Source organism: Piliocolobus tephrosceles, chromosome 13 (genome assembly GCF_002776525.5).
Source record: "Piliocolobus tephrosceles isolate RC106 chromosome 13, ASM277652v3, whole genome shotgun sequence".
Taxonomy (NCBI): domain Eukaryota; kingdom Metazoa; phylum Chordata; class Mammalia; order Primates; family Cercopithecidae; genus Piliocolobus; species Piliocolobus tephrosceles.
The window spans coordinates 19782555-19795233 of NC_045446.1; the positions used below are offsets into that span (position 1 = coordinate 19782555).

Sequence of the window (12679 nt, forward strand, 5' to 3'; positions counted from 1 at the left end):
GTCAGGAGTTCGAGACCAGCCTGGCCAACATGGTGAAATCCCGGTCTCTACCAAAAACTACAAAAATTAGCTGGGTGTGGTGGCACGTGCCTGTAGTCCCAGCTAATTGAGAGGCTGAGGTGAGAGAATCACTTGAACCCGGGAGGTGGAGGTTGCAGTGAGCCAGGATTGTGCCACTGCACTCCAGCCTGAGCGACAGAGCGAGACTCAGCCTCAAAAAAAAAAAAAAAAAAATGCATTCTGGGCTTTAAGCAAGGGGGCTTTGGAGAAAAAGACAAATAGAGACAGTCCCACTGCGGCAGGTTTTTAACAGGAAGAAGTGCTCAGGAGGGACGTGAACGTCTCAGCAAAGAAACCCCAGGAGCCAATCTCAGATCCTCAGGAACAACAGAGTCACTGGAAAGAAGGAATGTGGCTGTGCAGGGACCTCTCTGATGAGCTCCGATTTTGAAGACATGCCCAGGGAGGAAAGGAGATATCCTAACGGAGGGTGAATCCAGAAATGGGAAGCACATCTTATACGCAGAACGGGGCCCATGGGAAGCCTCCTAAAAACTTACAAGTAGCATTAGAAGGCTCTAAGTTTGGCTGTTGGCAACGGGCATCTCAAACAATAGCTCCTTCCACAAGTGAGAAATTCACTGGTCTTTCACATAAAACCCTGCGCTCTGGTGGTCACGCTGCACCATGGGACTGTCCACGGCCCAGCCTCCTTCTCTCTGGATGCTCTGCCATCCTAGGGGCCACCTCCCTCTGCCAACTCCCAGACAGGGAAAAAAGGAGGGGTGGGCACAGCACTTTCTCTTAAGGATACGACTCAAGTTGCATAAATCACCTCTGCTCGCCTCCTGTTGGCCAGAACTCGGTTACACGGTCTAGCTGCAAGGCAGGCTGGGAAGTGCAGCCTCTAGCTGGTGGTCATGGGGTGTGATAACCATTCTCTTCCCCGGGGAGCGGGGGTGAATGGAACACAGGGGGCAGCCAGCAGCCTCTGCCAACGTATGGAATGTGAAGTCCAGAGAAGGTGTTTTGGCGAAGGCAACGCAGCAGTTAACAGCCCATCCCTACCTGCCATGGAAGCCTGAAACTCCCCTCCCCACCCTGCAGCTGCTCCCCATGGCAGGTCTCTCTGTCCCACGTCCACAGTGGCCTCAACTCAGGGCCCTCATTTCTCTACTGAGCCTCTTTCCCCCAGTGCAGGAAGGCAGGATGATGAGGGACAGAGAGAATATGGCCCTCAGGGCCTCAGGAATCCATGTGGAGGTGCCAGGGCCAGAGGGGCTGAGTTCCTGGGGCAGAGCTGAGGCTGGAAAGAGCCCGCCAGAGCCCCAGGACCCAGGCCTCTGCTCACTGTCACCTCCTCTGGGACTTTGCAAATTGTGCCTTGAGCCCCCGCCCAAGGCCCATTCTAGCCCCTCATCTGTGGGGTGTTATTTCTTCGCAGCAATCATGACCATGTGAAATGATTAGTTCTCGTTTGTTTGCTGCTTGTTCATCTTGCACTTCCTCTGAGCTCATGAGCCTCGAAGGAACAGAGGCCTTGTCTTCCTGTCCCCTGCTGTGTGTCTTGCATCTGGAACTCTCCATGAGACCCTCGTTAAAGTCCTACTCAAGCAAGGGCCCAGGGCCCAGGGCCCAGGCTTAGATCATCCTCATCCTCTCCCTCACTCTCTTCCTGCCTAGCCTGGTCACACACCACACTGGCAGGGTGGGGGCTGGTCGGTAGGAAGAAGGGGATTAAGAGCAAGGGCATTGTGAACTCGTGCGGGAGTGTGGGCAGGAGGTACACAAATCCAGGCCCTCATCTTCCCTAAAAATGGCACGTGCAGGAAGGGAAAGGGTTTCTTCCAAGGCTGAGAGGAAGTCCACAGGCTGCAAGAGAACCAGAAAAGTCTAGGAGCTTCTCTGACCTTGGAGAGTCAGGTCAAGAAGACGTTGCTGCCTTAGGGCAGCCCCACGTGGCAAATGAGGCTTCCTCCAAAATACCGTGCATGGCTAAGAAGGGCCCCCCATTGTGTAATTCTTGTTCTCTCCCCCTCCCTCCCTTTGGACCTGCATTATCAGAAACTCAGGAAACACTGGAAAACTCCTACTTACCCCTTAGCCCCAGCCCAAATGCCCACTCCAGCCTCAGACCATCTGCCACTGTCATCCTTCCCCATTTTGGTTGGATCTCAGGGGCTTGGGCGGAGCCTCCATCAGCCCCTGTTCAGGTGCAGGCATCCCGTATCACAGCCAGCACTTCCCTGGGATTCCCTCTGGGAATCAGACCCTCTGGGGTGATAGCACCTCCCACCCAGCTCTGGCCACCCAAGTCCCGACAGACCCACTCCCCTGTCTGGAGAGCAGGGCTGGTACCTGTTTGTTTAGGAACAGGCTCCTTCCCAGGAGGCACTCCTCCCGGCTCAGCAGGACCCCGTCCCGACTTTGGGGTTCCCTCCGGCAGCAGGCCTCTGGCACCTCTTCACTGTCCAGGGTCAGGAGTCGAAACACAGATGCAAACTTAAAGTCTTCAGGCCCGTTCACCCCGCAGCAACCAAACTAGGGGGAGATCCCAGAGAAGGGTCTGGTGGGCAGGAGCAGGACACAGGGGCAGGGACGGAGAAGGACAGACAGCCTCTGCAAAGGAGTGGCATCAGAAGACTGGGCATGGGCTGGCTCCCCCTGTCCCCACTGTGTGACCATGAGAAAGCCACTCAGCTTCTCTGGGCCTTCGATGTCCTCATCTCTATAACGGGGTGGTAGTAACAATTCCTACCTCACCAGGCACTTAGCCCTCCATAAACAGTTGCTCTGGTTATTATCATCATCATAATGACCATTGCTTGGGGAGCCAAGGCAGGGATAGCAAACAGGTTTCATCCCAAATATGGACTGTGATCAAGTGTGCCTGGAATGCTGCGTGGATGCTGATTCCAAGGCCAGGTCTGATTACTGATGCCTGGCGTGGGCACGTGAACACTGGGCATCATGGCTCTGAATGTTCACAGCCTCTTTGGGGGGTCACTCACTGTGATCATGACCGAGTTCCAGGTGGCGGAGAAGACATCCGTGTCGTTATTGCCCTGGTAGTGCTTGGTGAGCTCCTTGGTGAAGAATTCTCGGGTGAGCTGGGGGCAGAGGGAGAAGATGGGCTGAGGCCTGGCAGTTGGGTGAGGCCCCCACCCTCCCTCGTCTCTCCATCCACCTGCTTGGGAGTTGGGGGAATCAGAGCTAGGGGCTCTGCATCCTGGTACCAGGCCCCCTGGGATTCTCCTAAACCACCAACTTGGGGCAGTCTCCTTACCCCCAAGGTAGAAACGAAGGCTATACACATGCACACCTCATGAAGCCGAGGTCAGGGTTGCGCAGCTCTGCCCAGAGGGAGGGCTTATCTGGGCGGGGAGTTTGCCCCTCATCCCACCCCTTCCACCCTGAGCTGTTCCCCAGACAGAGCCAAGCAGACGCCCTGGGTCCCAGGCCCTGAAGAAGCTACAGGACCAGGCAAGAAGTCTTTGTACATCAATTTTGAGAAGAGTCCTTCTCAGTTTCTCTCAAAACATTCTCCTTCCCTCCTGCTGCAGCGAAAGACGAGGGCCCTGGGTGGTGCTTAGCAGAGGAGATCATCTGGGCACATTTGTCTGCCCACGGGCTGTGGTGGCCTCCTCCTCTGCTCTGTGCTGACCACCCTCCCCGCCTGCCTCCTCTACCCCAGGGCCATCTTGTGTCTCCTGTTCCATTGCCCCTCCTCCCCTCTCATCTTTCCCCCTCCCCCGCCCCAGTCTCCCTTTGGCTATTGCCTGGCTCTTGTCAACTCAGGGGAGGCAGCTGGCCTCCTCCGAGAGCAGTCTGCCCTGTGCTCCTACATTCCAGGGCTTGGGATAGCCTCTCTGACTATTCTTATGGGGTTGTACCAGATGCTTTGGGAGCAGAGAAAAGCCCTTGCAGGAACAGGCTTACTGGGGTCTCTCTCTGGCCTGGGGGGGCCTTGCCAGGCGGGTGGGGCCATGACTTGGGCTGGAAGCGCCAGATGAGAGGCTGCCCACTCTCTGAGACCCTTCAATGAGGGGAGAAGCCAGATCTGAATGGCCACCAATCTCTTGCTGATAGCAGGAGGCAGGAAAGCCTGGTACGTACATTTTCCCTGAAGATGAAGGCCAGGATGGCTGCTGAGAGCTCCGCCAGGAAGATGATCAGGATGAACAGGAAGAACTGCAGGGAGAGGAACAGGCTTGTGAGCCCAGAGGGCAGGCAGGGGTGGGGCGGCCACTGGCCAATGCACTCGTCCATCTGTTACACCAGTGATGCAATATACTCATTTTATAAGATTAAGACACTCCACTGCCATCAGTCAGACATTTTTCATAACAAACAGACCAGTGATTCCTCCTTGGAGTCAACAGGATTGTGATCAAAATATGAAAAGAATAAACAAATATATACATTCCATGCAAATAGTACCCTTAGAGAGGTTTCTTGTACAGTGTGCAGCCTGAACAACCCTACTCAGACGCCCTGGAAGGAGATCGCTGATGAAACCCATTTGAGCCCATTCTGGGTAAATTTCCTTCTGTGTGGGCTGTACGGGCTGTGAGAATCCTGAGTGCCTTGGGGATCTGCAGCTGGATTTCCCCATCTTGCCAGCCCCAGGGCCACCTCTCCCTGCCCCACTGCCTCTGGTTCCCATAGGAAGTGGGGAGGTCACATTAACCTTCAGCCAAAATCCAAGGAATAAGATTGGAGGGAAGGTGGTATGACTACCAAATCTCAACACCCAGGGGCCAGGAGGTGGCTATCTAACACAGGCTTCTGCTGCACTCACTGAATGTGATGTTCCCTGAATGAACCACAGTGCCTCTCATTTCGGGGACCTCGACAGGCTGTGTTACCTCTGCCAGGAAGGCACTGCCCTTCATTGCCTACCAGTTCTGCATTTCTCCAGATCAGGTGAAGCCCCAGCCCCTCTCCTGGGCTCCCCCACACCACAGTGCCCAGTAGAGGTACCCGCACGGCATTAGCACAGGGGCTGTCACTCAGTGCGCTGCCTGCTCGGACGTCTGGGTCAGCACAGGTGCTGACGCAGGACTCTTAGATGGATGAATGAGCCCGGGGTGAAGCACTCGCCTTCAACGAAGGCCCTGTAATCTGCCACATCACCCGCCCTGGTCATTGTGTGGGTTCCTTTGGGCTGAGAGCTGTCAACAGAAGAAACTGGCTTTGCCTTCATTACTCAGCATAGCTGGTGCCCTTGACAAAGTCCACTGTCACCCTACCTGGAAACCACCAGCAGAGGACTTTATCCCTGGCACACACAGAGACTGGTTCTTCCATGCCCTCCCAGGCACCTAGGCAGCGGCCAGATCTGCTCTCTGGGGTCCCAGTCGTCAGGACTGCCTGCCTGCCCCTGATGTGCCAGGCTGGAAGGAGGCAAAGGGTGTTGGGCTTCAAGTCAGGACACCTCAGGGCCCGCCTTGTCTGTCCTCACATGTCATGGGACAATCACTCAAACAAACCCCTTCGAGCCTCAGTTTTCTTGCCAGAAAAATGGGGATGTGGAGACCCACTTCCGGGGGTTCCCTGTGGGGAATCACGAGGAATCTGAAAGCCTTTCCTCTGTTGGAAATGAGCCCAAGCTGAGCTTGGCACTGGGCTCTCATGTGCAGAGGGCAGCGAATGTGGGCCACGAGCAGGCTCCTCTGTGACCTCCTAGGCCCGGCTCCTGGTGATGCACTGGCCTCCTCGCAGATGCTCTGTGGGCTGCTCACAACACCTTTAGGCGTCTCTCTCCCAGAATGTGCCTCTTGTGGTCAGAAGATTTCTGTCACTTTATCCCCACCCCAGGGAGACCCCAGTCCAATTCCCTCCCTGACTCCAGTACCCACAGCGGCTGCCTTCTAGAGGACCTGAGGCTTCTCCAAACTGCATGGGCCGGGGACCACCTTAGTGAGAGCCTCGGGAGGGCTGTAGAATCTGTCCATTCAGCGCACGGACATAAAACATCTCTGAGGCCTGGCAGGCAGGTTTTAGTTTTTTTAAACGTCCAAACCTAAGGAGGGCCCCTTGCTTCAGCAGAGCAGCCAGCCTGCGGTGGGGATGTGTCACTCCGCACTCCTGCATTTTGCTGGCTGGCCTCTGTCCCCAGCCACCATGTCAAGTCTGCTTCAGCCCTCAGATGCACCGTGGGCACCTGAGCCCCTGAGGTCTCACTGGGCTCCAGCTGCTCCAACCTAGGCTTCTGCTCTCACAGGGGACTGCCGGGCACCGGACGCTGTTCTCACGGTCTCTTTTCTGTGTAGTTTCCCCCTTTTTGAAGGTGAGGAAGCCGCAGCTGGAGAAGGGAAATGACTACTCCACAGGTGCAGGGCTCTTCGGAGCTTCGCAGAGAGAATGCTTCCCTCCTGGCCCCGCTGCCTTTTCAGAGCGCCAGGCTGCGTCTGCTTCCTGATGCAGGGTGTGGCTCGGGCACTGCTCTGTCACTGTCTCCTCTGAGCCCAGGAGTCTGCCTCCACAGGTCAGCAGGGTCTGCTGGGTGGCCTGCCTGGCACATCCAGATGAGGGACACCAGGCCAGATGCTCGTGTGCTCCCTGAAGAGGGGGCTGACCTCCAGCTGAGGTCAGGGAGCAGAGTTCCCCAACCAGAGCGGAGTGTGATGAGGGCGGGACGGGGGGAGCCTCCTGTGCCCCGGGTCACAATGCCCATGGTCTATTCTGCCACTCCGACAATTCTCATTTCCAGGAGGATGGGGGGCTCTGGGTTCAGTGGCCGCTGAGTGATGTGTTTTCTGCCTCTGCAGCCTCACCTCCCCTGTGACAGTGACAGAGGCCGCTGGCAGGGATCCTGGCACTTCCATTTGACTGGTGATGGATGGCCATCCGCTTCCATTACACGGGGCCTCTATGAGGAGCCCCTCCCTGCCCTCTGTCCTCTCACTGGAGCTACTGGCAGATCCCCAGGCTGGCAAGGAGCAGCCTCGGAAATGGTTTCCATCCACGGCAATGAGCTGGAGCTGGCGTGCCCACCAGCCTCGGCCTGGACAGTGATCAATAATGGACGAAGCAGATCGCAAGCCTCGTGTACTCTGCGTGCCCGTCACTCTGGGACGTGTGTGTGCCGTCCAGGATGACTGCGCATGGCTTCCACGAGGTAATGCAGGTGCAGTGCTTCTCGCAAGACTGGCATGACATGAGAGCTGCTCAGATGGTTACTTAGAGCCCAGAGGAAGCACACCCTTCCCGAAGACAAGCGCTGGTGTGGGTGGCTCTGGAAAAACAGCAATAGCTACCTGCTGAGTCCTTGCTACCCAGACACTGGATCTTACATGGATCATCTCATCAAGCCCTCTCATCTATTGAGACAGATGCTGTTATCGGCAACACCCCCATTTTACTGACAGGGGATTGTGGCTGAGAGGAGCAGTACTTGGCCCAAGCTGGCATAGCTGGTGGGTAGTAGCTCTGGGACTTCACCCCAAGAACTCTGATTGCGGAACACAGCCTCTCATCACCGTGTTACCCTGGAAGCCACGGGAGCCTCGAGGTCTTACGGTTTCCACACGGCCTGCAAAGCCTCCTGAGGCTCAGCACCAATGCTTCTAGTTTCCCACTTATAGAGTGCTTAGGCATCCCACAAACAGAGCCAAGCAAAACATGCATTTCCCACTGGTTCACGAATGCAACACTACTGCTGGGAAGGAAGTGTGATTATCCTCATTTTATATAGGAGGAATCTAAGGTTCAGAGTGGTTAAGTGAGCAGCCCCAGGTCATACAGCCAGGAAATGGCAGAGCAGGAGTTAGAGCCTGGGCTTTTCTGACTCCAAAGTCTATGCACTTAGCCAAACCTCTGATACCACCTTCTCTCTGTTCTTTGGCTCCAGGGCTGTTTATTGAGCACCTGCTCCGTGCCAGGCACTGTGCTAGGTATTGGCAAATAAATGTATACAAGGCAGACTCAGTCCCCATCTTCATGGAGTTTCCATTGAGCTGAAGCATCAGGAGATGAGATATAAAAATAAACCTGGGAAGCCGTGGACTGGAGGAAGTGGGCCTTCCCAGGCACAGGGCCTGGGCGTGACTTGAGTATGTGGGAGTGTGAATCAAAGTGCAAGGCCGTGGTGCCCACGGCAGTCACGATGTCCCTTCTGCCAACTCGCCCTTCTCCAGCATGAAAATGTCATCCTGCTTAAGACAGTTTACCAGTGTTAAAGTCCTTTGGGGAATTCCCCTGGACCCAGACATTCTTGGGGCTTCCCCTCATCAAGGCCTTTCCCGGGGTTTGCATCCCATTTGCCTAAGGACACAATTGTCAGCCATTCCTGATCCTCTAATTTGCATCACTTTCCCTAGGATGGAAAAATTAGCAAAGGGGAGGAAACTGCTGTGTTGCCTAGTTGGGAATATTTCCAGGCTTCTCTAACCCATCTGCTTATAGGCAATGTCTGCTCACAGTTCCCCTGTCTAATAAATATTTACCAAATTTACATACCGCATGTACAATTCAGCTCATTTATCTTTACTGAATAGACTCATCTCTTTTTGCTGTTCTTTTTTCCAGTTGAGCTTGCCTTCATTATAAAATACTTTTAAAATTAGAATTTTTAAATAAGTTGGTTTAAAAAATCCTTGAAATACTCAAAGGTGAGTAAATAGGAAAAAGGGATGCCACAAATTTTCAATAGGAGGCTGAAACTGTCCTATTGCATGTGAGTGCTATCATACTGATCAATGCAAGTATTTGGAAAATGGATCTTTAGATAGATAAATTGATCACAGGGTGGTCTGGTCATTAGACTGATTGGCCCCAGGCCCTGTGGGACTTCAGTTTCAGAGCAGAGGGAAGGGGACCCTCAGCCCCATCTCAAGGCTTCCTTGCTTTGCGAGCCTTTGAGCCAGGTTTCCTGGACTGACTAAAGTCACTCTTTTGGCCCCTCTCAAGACAAGCCTTTTCTCCTTTCCAACAGGCTGGGAAGGCAGTGACCAGAAGCTGCCGGGGGTGAGGCTCCATGCCCTCTTCCGTTGGAACCACCACACAGTTAGGTCCGGGTTCAGCCAGGAAGGGAGAAGTGGGTTTTTTTATTTTTTAGGGCATAAACCTTTTTGAAAACCTTCCAGAAATTTTGGTGCCTTTCTCTGGAAATACTCACAGAACCCCCCAACCCCCATGCAGGCAACACACATAGACACACAACACACATGTGCACACACAGGCACATGTCCACATGCATACATATGTGCACCCATGCACGCACGACACCCACGCACGCATAACACCCACGCACATGTAACACCCATGCATGCCTAACACCCATGCACATACAACACCCATGCACAAAGCAATGCACACATGTAAACACAAGCACACACAATAGAACACAACATACATGCACATACAACACACATGCAAACACACATGAGTATGCACACAATCCACGTATATACAATACACATAAATAGGCCCTGCCATAACATTTTGCACATAATTTTAGGTAAATTTTGGAGTCCATTCCAGGTTAGGGGCCTGTGGACGGCCCTGGTCTGGGAGCCAGAAGACCTTGATCCAAGCGTCCTCTGCCTCTGACCCACACTGTGACCCCAGGCTTGTGTGGGTGGGGCCTTAGAGAGGGGAGGGCAAGCAGAGGAAGTGGAGAGAGAGACAGGGAAACGGGGAAGGGAGAGATCAGAACAGGGACAAGGAAAGGGCGTAGGAATAAAAACAGAGATCAAGAGAAGGACAAGGCCAAGTGTGTTGGTGCCCGCCTGGAATCCCAACACTTTGGGAGGCCGAGCGGTAGATCTCTTGAGCCCAGGAGTTCAAAACCAGCCTGAGCAACATGGCAAAACCTTGTCTCTACAAAAAAATACAAAAATTAGCTGGGTGTGGTGGTATGTGCCCGTGGTCCCAGCTACTCAGGTGGCTGAGGTGGGAGGATCACTTGAGGCTAGGAGGTTGAGGCTGCAGTGAGCCGAGATCACACCGCTGCACACCAGCTTGGGCCACAGACTGAGACCCTGTCAAAAAAGAAAAAGAAAGGACAGAGATGGAAAGGACAGAGGCAGAGAGGAAAGAAAGGGAGCTACACAGATAGGCAGAAGGAAGGGGGACAAAGGGAGAGACGGGGTCGGGAGGGGAGGGGAAGGGTCTGCCATCAGGCCTTGTCGAAGGGCCCCCAGCCTGGCAGCCAGGATCGGCTCTCTCGGGAGGATCATGGACACATTTCCTATCCCTGGGTCTCAGTCCTGCCTCCCATAGCATGGGAGGGAGGACGTCCTCGGGTGGCTGGCAGGTTTGCAGGCAGCCACTTACTGGAGGAGACTGGAGCTGCCCCAGCCTGGTCCCAGCCAAGAACACCAGCCTGGCTTCCTGTCTTGGCTTCAGAGCTGAGCCCATTAACAATGAATGAGCCCCTGGGGGCCGAGGTGAGGAGGGGGAAAGGGAGGCTGGGTGTGTCCTGGGACCCATATCCCAGCTCCTTCTAAAGTCTCCTCGGGCTCCCCAGCCAAGACTTCTGCAAGCACCGTGACAAGCGGTAGAGAACTGTCCACCAGGGGGCGCTCACAGTTTTTCTTTGTTTCGCTTCAAATGAAGTCTGCAGTGTGCGCTGTCGTAGGACACACGGGCCCAAGACTCCCTGTCACTCATTTCGCAGCTGACTTCACTTCCTTTGGATGGGGGGCATCTCAGCGGGATATGAATGGGGCCGTGCAGTGTGCTCTCATCTGGGGAGGAGGTATGGTGCTAGGTCTCTCCTCCCAGCACTGCTGCTGCTGGCTTATCCACAGAATTTTGCAAGGGAGCCCTCCAGCCAACCAGCCCACGTCTCCCTGTCATTTAACTCTGCCCACAATTTTCACACGAGGAGCATCCGCAAGTTGACCCAGCCACATCCACACTTCTCTAAACACGGCTGTTTTTAACTTACCCTGTAGCAGGACTGGGCTCAGCCCAGAAGTTCTCCAAGTCCAGGACTTCTTAGAGGAGAGAAGACCCACCCACCGAGCACAGGAAAGCAGGTGGAGACCCCAAGCACCACCACCCATGGGAATCCAGGAGACTAGAGAACTAGAGACACACTGCCCGTCTGGTTTGGTTGTGATCTATAGCTGAGCTGGCCAGCCCATCATTCAACAAGAAGACTTGGCTGCTCTCTGGGAGGCTGCCCTCTAGGAGGTCGGGGAACTAGATGGGAGCCGCACCCTTAGGGGAGGGAGCAGGGAGTACACTCAAACCAGGCCTGCCCGCTGCCCAGCTCATCCGCACAGCTCAGCTGCCTCCCCTGTGCCTGTCTGTGAGGGAGAGGACCATGGCTCCTGGTTCCCGACGCATCTTCAGCACCCAGTGAACTACATGCGCATGACAGGAATTCAAGGGCTATTTACTTGATGACTAAGAAACCTTCAGAGGCCATATCATACCTACTTCAGAATTGGATATCTACAAAGGGAAGGCCTCATCCACTAGCCATCTTAGCGATGTTACTAAGGAATTACATATTTGAGTTTTTAATAGCAAGCAAGTGGAAAAACATGAAGGTCAATGTCAGTGCTCTCAGTTGACCACGCCTTGAAGACGCCTGGTTGTTCAGCCCTGAACGCAAGGCTCCCTCCACCTGGGCCAGCTCACCTACTGCAGGCGTGGGCCTGGCAAAAAAGCAGACTCTGGAAGCTGGGGCCACCAAGGTAAATGGAAAAGGCTGGGACCATCTCACCCCTGGAGGTGGGCCTATGTGGCACAAACCTCATTCTGAGTTTCCTGGCATGTGGATACAGACTAGGTGTGCGTTAAGCCAAGGGTCCTGGCTTGTCTGCAGGAAAGCAACCAAGTGAAGTGGGAAAGAGGAAGGGCTGCCCCAGGGAAAAAAAACAGGTCCCAAAGGCATGGGAAGAGGCAGCCTGAAGCACTACAAGGGTCCTAGCCTAGCGTCTGTTTCATCCCCTCTGCCGCCAACTCCATGGGACTCTGGGCAAGTCGCTGAGCATCTCAGGGTTTTAGGACTATTGACGACCGAATGAGTGCGGTCAGATGTGCTCATCTCCACGATCCCTTCTTTGACAGCCCGCCCCCAGTTTGGGAAGCACTGGTCTGAATGGAAGCCAGGCAGGGCCTGGGAGTCTGCAGCCGATCCCCGACACCCCTCAGAGCACCCATGGGGTGGTGGGGTGGGGTGGGGGCTGGGGTACTCACAAATAGCAGCAGACACTTGTTCTCACGGATGGCCCCGCAGCAGCCCAGGAAGCCGAGCAGAAAGAGCAGGCCCCCCATGGCCAGGAGGATGTAGGCGCCCGTGAGGAGCAGCGGATTGGCAGCCACGATCTCCCGGAAGCCGGTGGGGTCCACCATGACCCAGATGCCGATGGCCAGCAGGCAGGCCCCGCCCAGCTGCTTGGGCCAGTGGAGGAGTTGGGAGGAGAAATAGGCAGAAAGGGAGGTTAGGCACTTCTGACCCACCACTCCCCTGAGCCAGCCCCAGGGTCGGAGGCGTCAAGCACTAGGTGAGCCAGGCGGGAATTCATCTGCAGCGAGAGCCAGTGAGTCCCAGCCGCCCCTTGAATTGCTTGGAATTTTTCTAGCTGCCGTGACCTTAAGTGCAACACGCATCCTCTAAATCCAATTTCTGACCCAGGCCCTACCTGGGGCTGCTGAGAAATGTATCATATACAGGCTATTTGCCAATTTTATCTTCTCCTGAAAGGTCAGACCTGTA

The 12679-nt window shown here is 54.8% G+C and overlaps 1 protein-coding gene across 2 annotated transcripts in view; it reads right to left on the bottom strand.

Annotated features, from left to right (window-relative positions):
• The window catches only part of TSPAN18 (tetraspanin 18), a 203022-nt gene that overhangs the window by 9377 nt on the left and 180966 nt on the right, over window positions 1-12679 (bottom strand). For both annotated transcript variants that reach the window (XM_023215789.2, XM_023215788.3), the window contains 4 exons: window positions 12160-12354; window positions 4117-4191; window positions 3012-3110; window positions 2359-2541 (listed from right to left, as the gene is read on the bottom strand). In XM_023215789.2, the coding sequence (XP_023071557.1) occupies window positions 2359-2541; window positions 3012-3110; window positions 4117-4191; window positions 12160-12354 (552 nt within the window). The remainder of the gene's footprint in view (window positions 1-2358; window positions 2542-3011; window positions 3111-4116; window positions 4192-12159; window positions 12355-12679) is intronic.